Source organism: Manacus candei, unplaced genomic scaffold, assembly GCF_025592945.1.
Source record: "Manacus candei isolate 608988 ecotype Guabito, Panama unplaced genomic scaffold, ASM2559294v1 h1tg000023l, whole genome shotgun sequence".
Lineage (NCBI taxonomy): Eukaryota > Metazoa > Chordata > Aves > Passeriformes > Pipridae > Manacus > Manacus candei.
In genome coordinates this window covers 15,561,502-15,582,040 of record NW_026138071.1, presented here as the reverse complement: position 1 = coordinate 15,582,040, position 20,539 = coordinate 15,561,502, and the positions used below count along the sequence as shown (strand labels likewise).

Sequence of the window (20,539 nt, the reverse complement as noted above, 5' to 3'; positions counted from 1 at the left end):
GAATTTCAGAACAAGATGAAGATTAAACATGGCAGTTCTCTGTTTTAGTTTGTACTGAAAGAGAGGGGAACACATCTTCTGAAAGAAACAGGTCCCTTAAACATATGGGGGTTTTTCAAGGTTGGCTTCAAAATAGTCTCTAGTGCTTTTTTAACACTGTAGGATACTGCACACAAGGCACTATGCATATGCTGTTCACCGCAGTATCCCAATAGAACTTGTTGCCCAGATGGTGCAAACCATATGCCTCTTGATAGTTTATCTGTGTTTGGGAAATACTGCCTAAAAATATAAGAAAGGTCATAAGACTTCTGAAAAACAGCTCTAGGGAGTTTCTTTTAAATAATACTCTGGAGGTATTCAAGCTGGTTGTTTCCTCTGTTTTTTTTTTTCTTCTCCTTTCTTTTTTGGGGGCGGGGGGAGGAGGGTGTGCATAAATGTTTTATGATAGAGATATGAGGAACTAGGGAATCATACTTGCTCCAGTGCAAGGCTACAGCTCTTAAGGCATGTCTGCAGACTTCACTAGTCCGCCTTTCTCCATAGGAGTTGCTTAAGAGGAGTACAGCACTTTTTCTGTCCTTCCCCTCCAGATGTCTCAATGAACTTCTTTGGAAATGTAACAATCTAGAAAGCCACTTGATTTTTATATTTGTTCCTATGTCTTTTGTAACTCGTTTTGACTGTTTCCAAAGGCTAAAGGAGAAAATTCTTCTTGCCTATATGCAAGTTGTTAAAATACAGTTTCTATTTTGCTTACCTGGCAAAGATCCACAGAGGAAAGGCAGTCTAATAACATTTCCAGCATCATGGTCCTTTGAAGTATCAACTAATTAGGAATGTGCATTGCAAAAGTTTAGACCAGCACTCAGGAAGAGAATACATTGTGTAACAATCGCTAATTTATCAGGATAACCAAAGCTTATTTCTTTTGAGTAAAGATTTGCATATTCTCACCTACAGCAGCGTACCATATATAATACTTCTTTGCAGCTCCTCTGAAAACACAACTCTGTTTAAAAGTAAATTAGCCAAATTGAAAGGCTAATTTCCTTGAGCTTCAAGTACAAAGATATCCACGCTTAGATTTCTTTGCCAGCTGGAAGAGGCTGAGAAGATGTGGTTTCTGAAATCCTGGGTATCTCATGACACCTAAGAATTTTAATGTGGTGTCATAAATCACTAACTTATTCTTGCTCCAGTGTTGTTTGCAGAATCTATTCAGATAGATCAGTTCTGTGTACTGTGGAGGAAATGTGATGGAAGGACAGCCTGTTTAGTCTGGTCACAGCTTATATCAAATACCTGAAAAGGTCTTATGCTTGCTTTGCTTCCTCTTACGATTTTGATCAGAATAAAAATGAGTATATCTGGTTTGAATCAGAACTTACTTTTGCAAGAGAAGGATTGATATGGCATAAAATCCCTCTACAGGCTTACATTTTTCTGGATCATTTCAGCTGGATATGTGGATGCTCTTCTATGTTTCTTGCTTTTTTCCCCTTTTTTCACATTCTCACCTTTTAATTTTTAATTGGGTCTAATCCTCTTAGTCATTGAGTAAATATAGCTACAGTGATATAGCATTACCTGTGTACTGTGTGTGTCACTGGAGTGTGATTCACAGAATCATGTCCTTTTTGTATGGGACATTTTAATTTGTGGATATTGTTATGTATGAGCTGCTACCAGGACTTGGCTTACACTGTACTGCATTCTGGTTATACAGAAGTGGGAGCTTGCCGGATTGATCAACTGTATTTTATCCATATGATGCTTTCTATCCTTTCTCCCTTTTAATGAACTCATATTATTGTTTTTAGTCTTAAATCTACTTCTAAATACTTCACAATCTGATCTATAACTATTACTCTAAATTACTTTTTGGTTTTGCAGAATATAATGATCGTGTAACTTCTCTTTATTCTCAGTTCACTGACTGTAGTCTCAGGTAGCTGCTTGTGTTACATGATAACGTTATTGAGCTATGTGTAAACCTGCGGGATGAAATGGCCCTGTTTCATATCTGACTCCTGGCGAGTGAGAACAAGTATCATCTAGAACTCTTCAAAATTTGTCTGCAGCGAAAAGCTCTTTTTGAAAGAAAAAGAAAAAGACACTTGACAGATGTTTGCTTGCATAAATTTGAGAGAATAAGAAAAAGCTCAAGCATTTTGGTTTGTGTATGGGTTTTTTTTGGTTTTGTGGTGTTTTTTTTTTTGGTTGGTTGGTTGGTTTGGTTTTTTTCAATTACAATTTAACATGTGCATACAAGTTTTTTTCATAAAAGTTTAAAGCAGTCACATAGCCTTCTAAAGAAAGGTTACCTTGTACAAGATAAACCACATTCATGGTAAGATTCTTAACACTGACTCAGTGCAGAACTGTACTTGTTCTGTATATTCTAGAACCAGGACATTTCAGTGGAGATTTTCAAAGGTGTATCTTTCCAACCTAAACTTTAAAGAAGAAAGGATGGAGACAAAATTTTGAAAATAATGGAAACTTTCCTTGCATGCAATAACATTTTTATTTTTTGAACAAATACATACACCACAAGAAGTGATCAGTTACAGTAAAAACTGTGTTACTGTGTGCAAGATGGGCATACTTTAAAACCTCGGTGCATGTTTGCCGCCAACGTTTTCTTTTACAAAACCTTTAGAAGGGATTGAACAAAGCTTTTCAACACAAATCACTTGCTTTACCAAATGTTCAGGTCTCCAGATCCCAGGAAGATGAGGTCTGGGATTTCTCTGTAGGAACAGGCAGACTTCTGAGGGCTGGCATGGTTGGATCTCTGGCTGCACGTACAGGTTCCCCCCAGGGTTGGACCAGTCAGAGTATGTTGCTGCAAGCCCTCCTATGCCCAGGGTAGGTATTTTTTCAGACATGCTTTGCATCTGCTGCTCCCATCAGTTGTTGGGAAGCCATTGCTGCTTATAATCAGTCCACCTTTTAATTTAGATGCAGAGCTTTAGGCAATGAGGGTTATTTTAAAATTTCAGTTCAGGTTTTCTTAATTCTTAAATTAGTAGCAAGAGATTGCTTCAAGGACTCCTTTGTCCTGTGTATGCAACTAAGATAGCACTTTGTAGTAAAAGTGAGTTTATAATTATTTCGTTTGTTAAAACAAAAATGAAACTTGGGCAGTGATTTCTTTTTATTTGTTTGAAGGTTAATTTCCTTTCTAGACTGGCAGCTGGGATGCCTAAGGGTGCAGGCGCAGTGTGTGAGTCCTTGCTGCGCTCTGTTGTTCCTTCTGGGTGTGTCCATACTAAAAACAATTGTGGTGACGTCAGGAGTACACTTTTGAGGCAGATGTTCTGATTTTCCACACTTCCCCTGCTTTGATTCATATTTGAACATTCTCAGACTTTACCAAGGTTTCTTTCCTTTGGAAGACAGTGAACCAAATCACGCAGTCCAGGAGTGTCTGTATCTCATGCTGCAGTGATAATGTGCTAATGCAGTACCAGGCTGGTGCTTTCCAAAATAAGCCCCCTTGGAAAGGCTTTGTTGCTGTTTCAGGTACTCAACAGCAGCTGTCTGCTCCAGCAGTCTGCCTTCTGGTCCACACAGCTTCCTAATGCAGATGTTTGCCTCTGCCAATTTTCAATGTATCCAAATCAACTGAGTTTCATTAAGAAGTTTTAGATAGTTGAAATAATTACTGAATTATATTTTGAATTAGTTTCTTTCTGCAAGCAAACTTAAGAGGTTTCTGACAAGCCAGGATTCTTTAATGTTACCAATTTTATCATTATATAATTATGTTTTTATGTACAACTTGTAAAATCATGTAATATGAGAATAATTTTGTTTCAAAATCTTTTACTTCAGAGAACAAAACCTATAACAGTGCTGTTGAAATAAAAATTTACAGAAAACAAAGGCAGTAGGAGAGGCTGTTTATGGTATAAAAATACATTAAAAAGTAACAAATACCAAAGCCCTAAGCAGATTAAATTTTCAGATGAAAATGTCATCTTAGCTCAGCTGAGTCAAGGATCTTGGTTGCTGGCCTTGAAATATGATACTTAAGCTTAAATGATTTAGTGTGACAGTCTCTAGCTTAGGTTTTCAGGATCACCAGTATTTTGTTTTTAAAAGCAATTAGGTACCTGTACTCTACAATTATTTTTAATAATTATTTTTATTTGATGTGATGTATATCTTAATGTATTGTTTATATTTTTTTGTTTGTTTGATGACAGAGCTGTCAGGTGTATGAAACAAATACATGACTATGAACTCAGAATACTTGGTCAGTGAATTGTATCTGAGGAGGAATCTGTACAAATACTAAAATGTTAAACATGGGCTAGAGTTAGGAATGTGATGAGATGCTTTATCCCACCATATAAATGACTTGGACTTATTTCTGAAGTTTTTTCCATTTACATACCTGTGCCAGAGAATGAAGCAGACTTTCTCTTGGTATATGACCTGGTATATGACCTGGATAATGAGAGGAGTATTCAAGTGTTGCTTGTGAATACTACAGTTGTTTTGGGGAGGATTGCTAGCACTGCTTGTGGTTTCATTGTTTGCATCTCTCATTGTTCCTGCCTAACAGGGTGGTAGGTGTACACAAAGTTCTGTGCTGCTCTGGTTCCCAGGCTGAAAAAGGGACCTTGCGTTTGAAGGCTTTTGCTTTTGAAAACTGAATACGTGTGCACTCTTGCCTGGAAAGAACCGCTCTTCTGTGCAGCTCCCTGAGACAGCCTTTGGCCCTCCAGAGTATTTGGGTAGTAGAGGAAAAGAATAAAGTGTAGACAGCAAGTTGTATATCTAAGAAAACAAAAATATTTTCTATATGAGTTACCCTGGACCCCTTTATAAAGAGCTGTGCCTCTCCCCTCCTCCCCACCTTTTCTTATCTGCAGATTTAGCAGCATACCTTAAATGGAATACACACCTTCCCCACATTTATAAAAAACTGTTCTTTTTGCAGCTTGATTCATTTATCACGATGAGGTTTTTATTCTCTAGGGTAAATTAATATTTCAGGCTCTTGGATTGTTGTTCAGGGACTATCATTTACCATGTATTTATGTAGCTCCCACAAAACTAACTTCTAGCTGGTGTTTCTCTGTACAATAGTTTGAATTGTGAAGGTATTGATGGACTCCTATAGATAATACACAATGCTTGTATGAAGGCTGAAGATTTGGGTATATGTAAAAGTGGAAAGCATTCATTGGTCTCATTAAAACAGTCTGCTGTCTTCCACTGTTTCTGTAACGTCTCTTGTTGGTATCCTTTTTGCTGAATAGTTGTATTTAAGGCAGTGGGTACTGCTATGGGCACTGGAAAGTAAAAAGCTCTGGAACCAGTGTTTAGTAAAGCAGAAGAAATGTATTTGAAAATAATCTTAACCTCTGCTAGAGATGCAATAATAAATCTACTTTAAAATAGAGAGCTTGCAGAACAAAATAATGAGTTGTTGCACAGACTGTGATATATTGCCAACTTATTATTTCTGAGCTCTGTGGTGTGTCAAAAATGCATGTATTTCTATATTAAGCAACACCTCTGCAGTTTGGAAGCTTATTTGTTAGAACTGGTCTTTGGCTCATGCTGTGTAGCATTTTAAAAAAGAAACACAGTTTTAATAGTAAGGATTAGTTGTCTTCTAGTAACACTTTAGTCTCTTTGCTCTGTAGGTATGAAGCATCCATTAACTTCTGACCACGTCTTTGAAGATGGGATTATGAATCAACCAGCTGTTCTACGGGTCTTGGAAGAAAAAGGACTGAGGAATGACAGACAGGATTATCAATTAAGTAAAGAAAAAAAGAAGATACTGTTTTCCTTCTGTGAAGTGTGCAATATACAGCTGAACTCTGCAGCTCAAGCTCAAGTTCATTACAATGGGAAGTCTCACCTGAAAAGAGTGAAGCAGCTAAATAATGGAAAACTCCCTACAAGTACAGCTCCTGGCACTTTGTTTGCAAGTACAAGCACAGGTACATAATTAGTTTGAGATGTTGGATTTTGGTCCAGAATTCTGAGGAAGCTTTTAAGATCTACCTTCCCCACCCAACATAAGCATTAAACTTAATATAGATTAATACTAGTAGTTAATAACATTTTACCATGTTCAGAATTGCTGGTGTATTTCTCTTCCTGTGAGGCCAGTTGTATTGAGGCAATATTGCACTAATGTGTGATTAATTACTGTGTTGTACCCTGAGATATGGTCTATTTAAAAGTAACTGTTGTGGATCCAAATAGTTACAAATTTTATCATCTGCTTTTGTTCCCAAAATAATGTTCTGGAGGGATGCTGTGTGTAGAGGAGAAACTTTTAAAAGGAATGTAGTAGTAGGAAGATGGAGGAGGAGAGCTGGAATTTACAGGCCTGGCCCTTTCATTATTCCTACTTTCAGTTGTCAGGGTTTTAATTACTCTTATTCACGAAATCATTTAGGTTGGAAAAGACCTCTAAGTGAGAAGTAATTTAAAATAAGACTTTTTACTTACTGGGCAAAACAAAGGTCCCAAATGCTTGGTCAAAATGCATTTAGCATGCATAATGTAAAGAGAAAAAGTACATAATGTGTTTTTCTGGGTTTTATTTATTTATTTATTTTATTTCACATAGCTATTCTGAGAAAAATATAACGGATCTCAAATCTTCATAGAAGAGTTTTCTGTATTGTATTAAAGATTTTTTAATTATTATTAGCCACATGAGGGCATTTGCCTTGGGTTCTTTTGTTTTTTATAGAAAGAGTCAAACTGCATTAAAGGATTTAGCTTTTTGTTATTTCTGATTTTGATTCTTGTTAACTGAATTTGACTTATTTTGATGTCTGTAGTGTTGTTTTGTTTGATTTAGAACTAAGTAGTGTAAGGGTATCATAGTGTAAAGCCTGTGGTCCATAAGATTAAATTCCTATTGAATAACATCTAGATCAATTAATTGTGTGCATTCTTAAAATAGACTAATTAAGATTCCTCTGTGTGCTGATAGAAAACATTTTCAATGTTTGCATTATATATTTTTGTTGCTTTTTGTTAGCTGAATCTCCTCATCTGATGTCTTTGGTGTCATTCCTGGGGATCACAGCTGATCCTTTGGCACCACTGCTTAAAGAAAGCTCAGAATACGTTTGTGTTTGCTGAAGCACATGCTTTGGAGTTACTGTATAGCTTAGGAGTTGAAATTCATGTTTCTTTGTGCTTTGTTCACCTATCTCTATAGTAGGCTATATCCTAGTTATGTCCTAGTTACGCTGGTCTATCCAGTGCATGTTGAAATAGGCATTCTGTTTTCTTCATAGCTGAAGGATGGTGTGTTCATAGCATTTAAAAGAAAGAAATGCCTTGTATAAACAGTTTATTATTATTATGATTATGTAGATGATTTAATATACTGCTTAAGAACTAGTAGGAGAATAAGATTTACTGAAATGTAGTTCTCAAAGAACACTTTACAAAAATAAGTAGAAATTAATTTTCTTATAAATTGACATTATCCAGGCTCAGTTTTAATCCATGTCCTCTGGAGTGTTATTACTGCTTGTAATGGAAGTCTTCCTTCCCCATTTCTTCAGCTACCATTGTGAACAGAGGTAATTGTGCAGATGGTAAGAGAGCAATTATATTAATCTCACCTCACCAGTGAACAGACTTTATTCTACATACCAAGGAAGTAAATAGCCCCCCTCAGACTTCGCTGTTATAACTACCTACCCTTTTAACAAACCAACTAATGAACAGCTCAGCACACCTCAGGAAACTTTTTGCAAAGGTTCCTGCTAATGTGAGGTTGGAGTTTTCCTCTGTGTTCGTAAGATGAATGTGAAATTAATAATATTCCCACTGGAAGATAAGGTGACTGTAAAATACACATGACTTAAATTTTCATTGCCAGTACAGAAACCAAGATTACAGACATACCAGAACTGTCTTGATCCTGTGTGACAGAATTGATCTGTGCACCATCCCTGACACCAGACTCCTTGACTCTTGGTGGACTTTTTTCTAAATGGAGATGACACAAAGGAGTCATGAGACATATTTTCATATTCATTCTCTTTGGAGGTCCTCTCTGGGACAGGTGGCCCCAGGTTGTTATAAAATATCCTTTTAATTTTTGACTACCACTATGTTTTACAGCTATAACCTTGATTTGTTGCTCATAACTTTCAGTAATTGGTAACAGTCATTGTTGTACCACTATTGGAGTGTGTCGTGGGTTGACCTTTATTAAGATTTGATAATGGTGTAATTCCAGGTCCTGGCAATAATACTCTACAGTGTATAGGTGAGGGGCTTTTATATATTTAAAGTCTAAATATCTTTTTAGAGATAAGTTTAAAGTTACTTCTCTGTATTTAGAGTAAGGGTACAATGGTCACAGGATTTAAAAAGATATTTAGCAAAATATTTTTCTGAAAAACTCTATTTTTAGTTTATTTTGGCTCACTACATGGTTACTGAAATGCAGTAATTGCTATTGTATCTCTACCTGCAATTTAAATTACTTCATAGCAAGTAAAATAAAGTTCTAGAGCTGCTTTCCTTTATGTTGCCAAATCCAAGAAATTAATTGACTACATTAGGCGACTTTGGTGATTCGATCCATTCATTGAACTCCTTTTCTTTACATCGGTGTTGAAAATTATGTGTTTGAAAAAGAGTATTCTACTTAGACAGTATATATTGCACATGGTGTTAAAGCCTTCACTATTGCTTATGTTAGCAATTGTTCATTACCAGTCATATGCATCATGTCTTACTGCAGCTCAAGCTGAAGTTTGTCAGCAATGCCATTTCCAGGAATCATCCCTACCCTTGTGACAGGCATAAGTGATGTATGGATGGGCTGTTGCCAGAAAAAAAAGGAATGTAAGAGAGAATGTGTGTTTGCTTTTGCAGATTAAATTGGTAATTTTTTTCAGTTATTTCCTATAAGGAAAAAGGAAAATAAAGGATGGTTTCCTGCAGCCTTGGGGAAATGTATTTTGGAGTGAGCTTGTTGAAAACTTTTCGTCAGCGGGTCTTGCTGGAGCCTGAAGCGGCAATCTCGTGGAGCAGGTCACAGCTGTGTGGGGTACCTGAAACCCCACCTGCTACAGCTAAAAACAGGGGCTCAAGTATCCGCTCCTCAGAGGGGCCGGAACCACTTTGGAGAATGTGGTACAAACTTGGCTAATTGCTAAATCAAGACTGTTCGCTTCCCTTCTTCTGAGAGACAGCTAATGAATTAATTATTCAGGAAATGAAGACAGGAGGGAGGCAGTATTTTGGAGGCTGGGAAGGCAGCGGGAGTGCGGGATCGCAAGGCTTCCACGAGATGGTGCTGCAGCCCGGGCCATGGAGCGACGAGCCGCGGCTGCTGCCTCTGGGGCTCGCTTGAGCCTCGTTTGTTAACCGAGGTATCGATAGGGATAACTGCGAGTGATTTGCTGATATATGCAAATATATGTGGGCACTTTTGTGGATGACTTCGTTTCATTCCTTCCCGTTCTCCTTTGGAGGGGACACCGATTTTGCTCCACGAATTCTCTTTACTTGTTCCCTGGTATCTCCTGGTGAATCTCCTGATTCTCTCTCCTTTGCCCCCGTGCTAACATGGGAATGATTGGTATAGTTTTAAGTGGACTAGAAATAACCTATTGAAGTCCAAATTTTACAGATCCTGGAAACGGGTAGTTTCATTTTTGCTGCATAAAGTGTCCAAATTTACAAGTGGGCACAGCAGAATCACTTTTTCCTGGATCCTGGGCTATTTTAAAGACCAGATGTGCTTTAGGGCCCAGGTGGCACTCCTTTAATGCCAGTGTGAAGGTCTTGCTGGAGGTTTGGCTGGAGGTGTGATTGGGATGTCAGTGCATTTGTGGTAGCAGCTCTGTGTTTTTGCTCTTGCAATCTCTGACCTTGCAGGACAGTTTTGGAAATGCAGTACCCAATACCATTCTTTGTAGGGAACAGTCCTACAAGTTAATGTGTTAACCCTGCAGTACTGAGGAAATAAGTGGAGTATGATTTCCTGGGAGATAATAAACACACAGTTGTGTGATCTAGTTCACAGCAATGACAGCCAGAGATTTGTTAATATAGCCAAACAAATAAATAAATAAATGACTAGACTTCGGTTGTGTTTGTGAATTAAGTCGGGTCTCAAAAAGGGCCTGGTAGTGGAATGGAGAAGGTAAAACAGTAGTCTTGGGCATGGGAGGAGAATGAGGGAGAACAGAGAAGGCAGGATTTCTTTCCCTTTTGGCAACAGAAGTTAGAACTTCTTTGCCTCCTTGTGCAATGCCATATAATAATAATACCATTTGGAAGTCTAGGCACCCTAGCAAGTCAACAGAGGCAGGGAGGCTTACAATTGATAGCTCACAATTATATTTCATAGGATCCATGGACTGTATAGCTAACTTGCATATTAGCTTTCCAAATTAAATATATAGAGATAGAAAGTGTGAATAGTGTCTTCAGCCAAAAGGTAAAAATGACTATTGGTAGATGTTGAGAAATTATACTGAAAATATAGCTTTAAATCTACATCTCCACTTTTGGCCTCGTGCGTACAAGGAAGACTTTTTTTAAAATGAAACTGTAAAAGAAATTAGCTTGCCAGATGACTAGGTCAGTGCAGGATTAAATGATGGGTGGTCATAACAGAACAAAACTGCAGTGCATTGTTCTGATTTCAGTGGAGCTTTTTCTTGGTTATTGAAAGAAGAATCTAATCCTAAATGCAGGTCTTTGTATATAGGTTTGAATCCTTAACTGATCCAAGACTAGCTTTCCGACAGGTAGCTTAGTTGTCATCTAAGACTGCTTTGTGCCAATGTGATGGAGAACAGAATTTTTTCTTAGTTTGATCTAGGTCCTCAATTCCTTCTCAATGTTTGTCTTTCATTAATCTAAAACAAGAACAAGAACAATCTGATTTTTATTGCAGATCTTTATAAACTATTCTACCAGTGTGCTCAGAGAGAGGGTAAGCAGCAATCAAAAGTATCTTGAAAACGTTTGTGAGCTGAGTCCTATTAAATGCATGCATTCATAGCTATGGAATTAGTGCACAAGTCTGTAGAGAAGAGGAGAAGAAGGATAGTAGAAAGCACTGTGGTCTTACTCTTTTTTCTGTGTTATGCCAAAACCTTAGGCTTGTAGGTCAGCACTTGTTCTGCCCTCCATGTCTGCTGCCTACAGCCCAACCTTTTGGAAAGCAGTTTCAAGGTGCTGTTGTGAGGGCACAAAGTGGAGCAAGTCCTCATCACTTCTCCTCTCTTTACCCCCTGGAGAGGGAGGTTTCTCCACACTTTGCTATTCTACTCTAAGTAAAATCCATTTTTCTTTTGTAAAAGATTAGACTCTTGCTAAAAAGCAAAACTGTTACTTTCTCCAATATAATACCAATGATAACAAAAAGAGTTATGTGCATGGAATGCAACTTAGCTTAGTGGGCTATTGAGAAACTATTAGTATTTCACTTCTCTCTACAGGGTATGTTGACTTCTTTTCTTATTCAGTGGTCTGTTGAACAGGATTGGATTTGGTAGATTGTACCACGTTCTTTGTGTCATTTGAGTCTCTTCCCCCTTTTACATAAGAAATAGGTGATACTACATAAGTTAACATTTTTCTTACAATATGAAATGTATTTATAAGTGAATGCTATTTTTCTTTCACAGAAGTCATGATAGAATCATAGAGTATGCTGAGTTCAAAAGGGACCCATCAGGATCATTATTAGCTGCTCTGAAATTAGGGGGATTTATTCTATTTTGATGTACTTGGTACTCCTTACAAAATGTTGATGATGAGAGTTAATATCAAGGGCCAGAGCTGATCTTAAAGTTGTTTTCTTATTTGTCAGTTATTACACACTGTATCCATAATACTTGGTTCTGCATTTGAGTAGCTGCACTGAGAAAGTAATGGTAAAATTAATAAAAATAGTAAGTAGATGATATGTGCACTCACTGGTAGTCTTCAGGAAAAAAGATGGGAAAATTACAGTTTCACTGAGGTTGGTTGTTTTTAAGTAATTGGTAAGTTGCATTAGAACAAAACATTCAAAAAGTCCCTAATGGCAAATAGAAAACCCTAACTTTTTTGAATTTGGTAAAGACTATCAAACCAATTATTCATTTGTAGCCTCCACTTGGTGGAGAGCACATGAATGACATTTGTAAGCAAACAAACAGTATATAACTAGTATGGAAAAAAAGTTGTTTATGAGGGTGGTGCTTTGGGTGAAGTGTGAAAGGATTTCAAAATAAAATTGGCTAATACAGTTGGCATTCTTTGCCACTACTTTGCATAAATATATTCTTGTAGCAAAATTCCTTCCTGGAGAGTTTAATCTCACTTTAAGGGCAGTTATGCTGTGGTAAAGAACCCACATTTAAGACATCAGATAATCAGATGTTCTAGAGTTTAGGACCAAAAATACAGCTGTTCACCAGCCATGGTTTCAAGCTGAGAATGGCTGCAGGAGTGGTAATGATGCAACTTCTGCTCCAGTTGGAGCATCTCCCTTGTCATTTAAACAGTTTGAGAAATGACCTGGAGAGCTTCTTAAATCAGTTGAGTTCATGTTACTGCAAGGATTTCTTCACTGTCTCATGGAAGGATGTGATCCACAGTTTATGGGTGTAGATAGACAGCTGAGATGAAAATGGATCTATAAATGCAGACTTTTATTCATGTGCATTTGTAACCATAATTTCTATGTTAAAACTACAGAAAAATTAAAATAATAAAGTCAGATTTGTTTATTATTTTTATCTCACAAAAGGAAAAACTGATACTGTCTCTGTATGGTGAGTTTCCCCATCTGGGATCAGATCCTGTCAAAATTTCTTTCATAGTTGTCTCATGACACAGCAGTATATTTGGATAACTGTACAGGTATTATAATAAAAAACTCCCGTGTTTTTCCATTTCTTTAAAAAACTAAACCTAGTTATGATTACATCTGATTCTTCTGCTACGTGTCTCTCTGTGTGAGTATGCACAGTGACATGTGTCCTCTTACCTTTTCTTGGGAAAGAAAGCCTATGAAGTACCTGAAAAGACAAAAAGATTTACACAGTGAGAAGTCTATGTGGGAGTAGGAAGAGCATGAATTTAATAAGCCATGGACATTTTTCATACTAAGTAATAAAAAATTACTGTTCTTTTTTTAAAGACAAAGGCATTTCTTCATGTAATGACATGCTTTTAGTGTTTGTTTTTTTTTTTTTTGTTTTGATTTTTTTTGTTGTTGTTGATTTTGTTTGTTTGTTTGTTGGGGGTTTTTTTGTGCAGGTACTTAATCTGATAGACCATACAGGTCTTAGCTGGGTCAGTATTCAGAATTTTTTCATCCAAATATTTATTCTTCTTTTTAATAGATATCCTGTTTTTTAATGTAGAATAGAGTTTGTCTGTTATGTGGTTAAAAAGTACTTATTTGTTCATTTGCATAACTGTGAATTAATCTTATTTTAAAAAGCTGTAAGAAGTAATTAATTTTTACTGCTGAATTTTTTTTTCCTAATCACGAACCTCATCACAATACAGGCTGCTGATTCTCCTCTGTCTTGTGCTCATTGTAGGAAAGACAGAGCTATTTTTAACATTTACACAGTCTAGATAGATGATTCCTCATTCTGTGTGGTTTGGAGCTGAATCTGTAGAGCCTTTCATAATCATATTCTTTTATTTTTTTGTGGTTTGTTTGAATTTGATCACTGTAGCTGATTCCATGCATTGATAATGACGGCTTGGGTTGCCTGATTCTCAGCATAAATTCACGCAGACTTCTACTTTGACAGAGCTCTGTGTTTCGGTACGCATGAAGATACAGAACTGAAATTGCTTTGCTTTCTTTACAAATGACTCAGAGCGTGCTTGTCCTTCCCTAAAATGTTGCCAGCGTGTGAAGGATTTTCAATGAGCAATGCAATAAGCCGGCATCTGGGAAGGTTTGAGGCTGCACTGGTATAACAGTGTACTGTCACACAGATGATCAGGGCTGGAGCCAAGACTCTGTAGCACCGTAGATCATATTGGTCACATATTGGAAGTTTTGTTTATGTAACTTGGTTGCTGTTTAACCTGCATAAATAGTATTGCCATAATGTGGAGTGGACTTCCCAGTAGAGGTGAGTCTCTTTTTTATTATTAAACTTCACTGAATTGCTTTGTGCTACGACATTAAGTGTTACATGTTTGGCATTATTTCTGTGTGCATGTCATTTCTGTTTTAGTTATTCCAGTGGAAAGGGTAACAAAAATGGCAATGCATATAATGCATCTTTTTCTTTTCTTCTTATTTCAGTATTAAAAGTAACTAAATATGTGGCAAGCTCCCTTTCCTTGCTTGCTGTTTGCAGAGGGCATCTTTCCAGTAGGTGACTTCCTATGCATTTTAAATTTTTTTTGAATGTCAGTGATGCTGTGTTATTGTTGTAAAAAGAAGCTTATTAGCAGTGTGACTAAATATCTCTTACCATAACTTGCATTCTGGCTTGTTAATTCTCAAAGTGTAGTAATGATGTGTGAAACACAAGAGCTGTCGGATTCTCCAGATAAACTAAGTACAGAATGAAATAAATTGTATGCTGGATTTGACGTCTTAGATGTGTCTGTCATTGTTAATATTAAAAGTTATGACCTGTCATGCCCAGGATAGCTTCCAGTAATTCATTTGCACTGACAGCTTGCTTTGAGAGGGGTATAAAATTAGTGTCGCTTCTCCCTAACCAGTTAAATTTGAGATTTAGTGCAGCAAGTTTTATTTAAGGGAACAGATAGTGTGTTAAAGGTAGTCCATGAAGTTCTAGTAGTAAATCTTTAAGCTTGAAAGAAGCATTATCGTAAACTAAACAGACTTTGTACCTATGTGTTTAAAAAAAGTTTTTTTTTATTGAGAATTTCACCTATAGCAGAACACAAAAAATTAGTTCAGCTGAGTTACTTATTAAGCATTGCTGTTCTGCTAATATGTTTAGTTTGTGAGGTGAGACCTGCTATGATTATATTTGCGTATGCTGACAGTAATTTTTTTTTAAATAAAACAGGGAAAAATGTTGAAAAATATTATTTAAATGTTTTTCTTTCTTGCTGTAGAAATGTCTGTGCTTACTATGTAAAGACTGCTGTGCATTTTTTTGGGGTTTTTTTATGAGGAACTAGGACAGCTCATGCTTTTTCCTGCTAAATATATTTATGAGGCAGCTGTTTTATAGCTTTCAGCTCCAAAGTTATAGATAAGTGTGTATTTGTTTGACAGAAGATTCGAGAATTTCCATTTACTGCCAGTACATGTAAAGCTTGGCTAAGCAGACTGCATCAGGAGCACACACCATTTGTATTAGCCAATCTGTCTTTGCAAGTCCCAGGGCCACTATCTTGCTAGAAGCCACTGTGTGCTTTTGAAAGCATGAAATTAGTTTTATACTGAGCACATAGCTTCTCGTTTAGCAGTTCTTTTTATGGTAATGGTCAATTTATGGTTCAGTGCCAGAATTTTGGTGTTCTGTCAAAGCTGATAGCTTCTACTAAGGTGTTCTTTGGAGATAAAGACAAACAAACAAAATCCAAAACAACACCTCCCCGCTCCCAAAAAATCCCAACAAAAATGCAGTTTGTCGTGGGTATCCTAAGGAGATGCTAATAAAGTTCTCCCCAATGAGCTAACTACTGACATTTCTGATACCATTTTGGAGTTAGTTTGTTGTAGTCTTTCAGATAACATTTGTCATTTATCACATAAAATTATTAAAATCATTGTCACTTTTTTACACTTCATGAGTTTGGAGGGGAGGTTATGACATGGAAAGTTGCTCTCTCTTGATGCGAATTTGCTCTATGTGCTTATTTACTGATCAAGGATAAAATACACTTGAAAAATGTACATGAACCACCCTAAACATTCAGGAGAGATAATTTTTAGATAGCAACTTTAGAATACATTGCAAACTTTGCTCTTTCTTAAAATCTGTTATTATTTGTAAGTAACTTTGTAAAATGGTCTTTAATACATATAACTCTTAAACTGATAAGCCAACTTTCTTACCTGTGTTTTGTTCTTGGAAGAACTTCATTATTTTTTTAACTCTGCCAGATTTCTGACTGCTTCCTCACTAGCAGCTACGTTTAATGAAAGATTGTTTACTATTAGGCTTCTCTTGGGTTACTTTGTCCGGCCTACCTTAATCTCTCTCATATAGTAGGCAATTTAAAATTGCTTTGCTTTTAATCTAGAACATCACAATCCTGACTTGATCCTGTAATAACCACTTCTAATGATCTACTTCCTTGCTCAGATGTGTCTGCAAGGGGCAAAATTTGACATGGCATTTTGTGTGGAAAATGTAGTGGACTCTAGATCTGGTGATGTTTCTTCTGTTAAGTGCTGAGGAGAGATCCTGATCAGCTACAGATATGCCTTCCTGGGAAAAGAAGAAGCTGCAGGTCATAGCTTCCAGAATTTTACTTAAGAAGCAAACGTAAGCTGGTGTATCAGTCTTTCATTATTGCATCATCATGGAGGAGAAAGAGAAGTAGAAGCTATGGAGACTACTGCCTTTTGTCACACGTGCTTGGAAGGTGCAGCAGAATATCACCAACAAAGCTCCTTTTTTGAAGCCATATGGTTTGGATCCTCCTGTAGTCACACAATAGATGCAGACTGACAACTCTAAAAAAGTATATTGCTGTCATTTTAGGACCTTTGAATAAATTTTCTTGCTGTTCTTCAGTGTGTGTTTAAAGGCTACCGGGCCAAAAATACTGTTATGAACATTTGGAAAACAATGTGTGACATGTCACTACCATGACATATAAAACATGTTTTATTTCTCTAAGTACTTGAGCTGGAATGCCTTTCTTTGTCCTTTTATTCTTTTGGGGATTCTTTTTATGCATGCTTTTTGTCTCTATGAATTGTGATTGTCACATTTCAATCTGGTTAGTTCTTTGTTCCAAGATGATGTTGTTTGCAAGGTGCTTTCAGCTTCAAAGATCTTGCATCCTCTTCCAAGTCTTTCTTGCTGCGTATTTTCTCTCCTGCCATTTCATATTGGCAGTTAAAGTGAGAGGCAAGATCTGGTGTGCTTGTTATGCTGGACAAAACTACTTCACTTCCTGGTATGGAACTTTACTCTTTCTGTATCCATTCTATAGCCATTTCTGTATCAAATTGTCAGTTTTCACATGGCACCATAATTTTAATTTCTTCTCCTTTTGATACCTAAAAGAAAATTCAGGGAGAAAAAAACTCCCTGAATAGGAATGGTGATATAAGGAAAGGGTTTTAATTTGTGCCTGGACATAAGATTCTAAGATGTGGGCACAAGTCCCTCTGTACAGATGTTACAATTTATAATATTGTCCAATCCCAGATGTTTCCACCGCATGGCTTTTGCCCTGATCCACCCTCGGTCACACCCCTTGGGAATTGGGGCTGGGGTCTCTGAGACCCTCTCTCCATCAATCTTCATCTTCTTCAGGGTACAGGGGGCACACAGTTACCCAGAGTTTGACTGTACTCTGCAGTTTAGGCCAAGGTACAAGTGTTCTCTAAACAGAATAGGCCTATCTTAAATACACTAAACATTTCTACTGGAATTCAGGAGTAGAATTGATATGAGGAGCATAGAATGGGGTAATAGTGTTGGAGAGTTTCTGTGGTAAGGGTAAAGGAATGAAATGCTGCTGCTTCTAAATCTACTTCTACTATATAACTACTTATAAAGCTTATAAAAATTAGAAAAATAAAAAAACCAGATAGACCTTAAGGCATCATTTAGAAGACATCAGTGTTAATGTATGGTGATCTTTTGCACTTTGAGAGTGTTTGGGGGCAGCAGCCTCCCTACTACCAAGGTTACTTTACAAGGAGATTCTGAAGGAGAAGAGGACACTGTAAGCTAAATGGAAAAAAAAGTACTGGGGAAGTGGTAGTTTGTGAGCAATTCCATGTTGATCACTTGACTTTCAGATCCAAGTCTAGCCAAGGTCTTTGTGGAAATCTTGAATTTGCTTTTTTTTTTTTAGTGAAGGTCACTGATGAATCCTGCCAGAGAAGCTGAGTACACTGAGAACTGTATTTCACTGTGGAAGTCCTATTGCTGAAGCTTTTCCCTGTCTCTATGTTAAAGAGGCAGAGGTGTTCTGGAGGTCTCACCCAGAATGTTCAGTCAAGAAATTATATCCTTTTTTTTAAATATGCTTTCTGTTCTGTTGGATTCTGAGCAGTGCTCATAACATGACTTTGAAGGGAAAATTAACTAACTTTCCTATTTCACATACGCTTTTTGTTCCTGTAAGGATTTTTTTTTAAATTATTTTTTATTTGGAAGTGAGGAAACCTGTGTACTTTTTCATCTCTGCAGGTGTAAGGAGAGTGCTTTTGTGTTGACACCAACAGCCTGGGCAGATGAAAGGCTAAATTCCTTGGCCTTGCATAGGTTCAAGACCTACACTAAAAATTTCTTTTGCCTGTGATTGGGCAATACAGATCTTGGGATGAGACGAAGTCTTTTTAATACTCTGTGAATAGAGAAATACAGCTTCTTTAGGGACAGATTTTAAAATTCATATAGTGTGTTATAGGAGCTAACTTAGGGAAAGGATATGAAAGCTCAGTGGACAAAACTTTTCCCAGTAGGGAACTTGTGAAACTGTCAGACTTTGGGCAGGAATTTCTGGCATGATGGATTTGGTGACACCATTTGTTAGTTTATTGTGGTTGCTCTGGATGGTGTATAAAACCTGTGTTCAGATCACCTATGTCAGGGTGCTTAAAGGATATTTCCATGTCAAGGGACTTCCGAGGTTATTGTGGTTATGTTCAGTTTTGGAGTTTTTGGTTTTGTTAGCTGTTCACATTGGTACTGTTTATACCTTTGCTGAGCTAGAGGAAAAGACAGAGCAGGTCTCTGGTGTGCAGGTTTCACTTTTACTTGCTTCAAGCATTCTGTAAAGGCAGAAGTCAGAACATAGCTCCTGGAAGTTTGTAACTTCCACCCAGGGGCCTCTATTTTCTTTCTTCAGGATATTTCAGAGTAGGGGGTGGAGATAGGAAGGGGAGGTAAGAAATCCATGTGGGAAGTTCTTAAAATTGTCTGTCTTTCTTCTCAAACTGGATTAAAAATTTTCACATATTTGCATCCCCTCTTGCTCAAACCGGGGTATTTGCAATGATGACATCCTGAAATGTTTTGTGACTGAGCATTTAAATGTGAGCAGAAAGAGAAGCTTTTTTTTATCAGCTGACCAAACTTAAATGGAACATACAGAAAATAAAGAGGTGAAGAAGATTTATAGGCTTTAGAGTGGCACATCTGGATAAAGAGTCACAGAAATCACTTCATCAAGAAAAAGCAGACTAGTTGGAAAGAACTGAAGATTATTGTTAGGAATTGCAATTAGTGTATTGTGGCCAGCTCTGTTAGTGGTACCATTTAAGCCTGATGCACCTCTAGTAAGGTTGAATAGTAAAAATCAATCTATTAAGTAATCATTGTAACAACCGCTTTTTAAGCAAACATAAACAGCACTTGGCACCTGTGAACCCAGGTTATTTTTGAAAATAAGATTTAAGCTTTTCAGTCACTTTGGCTGCTGAGCAGGGCAGAGACTTTCAGAAGATTCAAAGCTGGAACACCAGAATATTACTTGCTGGGGATTAATTTTTTGTGAAAACATCCTGAGGTTTTTTTTTTTGAAACATGATTATAAAGAATGCTTATATGAAAGTGGTGTAGTACCAGATTTGTTCTTGGTAACTACTGACAGAAACAAGGACAAATCTTGCAGAAACAAGTACAAATATTGTTGTGCTTTTATTTTGTTTGTCAGTTGCAAACACTTGCTCATTTTAATACTTCATCCTCTCTAATGAGTATTTGTCCTTCAAGGGGAAATTTTTTTTTCTTTCATCCTTCCTCAAACCAAACAGCTTTGTTTTACAAATTACTTCAGATTACCTTTGCAAAAAAAATATTTAAGTTGACGTTGTTCTGATAATTGTGTACTAGACTTCTACTCTGGATGTTAATTTTACTGCACGGTATCTATGCTGTTGATATTCTGTAGTTGAGAAGAAACTGGAAAATCAATGAAGCTTAAAATCCAAATAAATAAAGTAATAATTTATCAACAACTAATTCATTAAATTTGTAACTGATACATGCCTTGCAAGAAAATACCCATGATTATTTGGGTGACAAAACTATTTACTTAAATACTGTATAAATTCTCAAATTTTAAGAGATTTTTGTTGCAAATAGTCAGTTTTTGGTATTTAAAGTGTTTCATGTTGTTTTGTTAATCATTTCATTAGAGACAGGAACAGGCTGTTGCCTATAAGTATACCCGAATACCCACTAGCAAAGAATTAGTAAACATGAGAAAAGTATCATTTATTGAAAGATTAGTCTGGAATGTATATCCAACTATTCAGCAATTATGAACAAATCTTTGAATTGATGTGATTTCATATGTGATTTCCTAAGCAAGGCTATATAATTTAAAATTTATAAAACAGATCCTTGATTTGTAAACATCTGTC

At 36.8% G+C, this 20,539-nt stretch overlaps 1 protein-coding gene across 8 annotated transcripts in view; it reads left to right on the top strand.

Annotated features, from left to right (window-relative positions):
- The window catches only part of ZNF385B (zinc finger protein 385B), a 163,163-nt gene that overhangs the window by 26,402 nt on the left and 116,222 nt on the right, over nt 1-20,539 (top strand). For 2 of the 8 annotated variants that reach the window (XM_051787300.1, XM_051787298.1), the window contains exon 2: nt 5,670-5,972. In XM_051787300.1, coding sequence (XP_051643260.1) covers nt 5,672-5,972 — 301 coding nt within the window. In that variant the 5' untranslated portion in view covers nt 5,670-5,671. Of the gene's footprint in view, nt 1-5,669; nt 5,973-13,682; nt 14,124-14,299; nt 14,369-20,539 lie in introns of those variants that run through there. The other 6 variants (XM_051787302.1, XM_051787308.1, XM_051787301.1 and 3 more) reach the window with 5 other exon arrangements.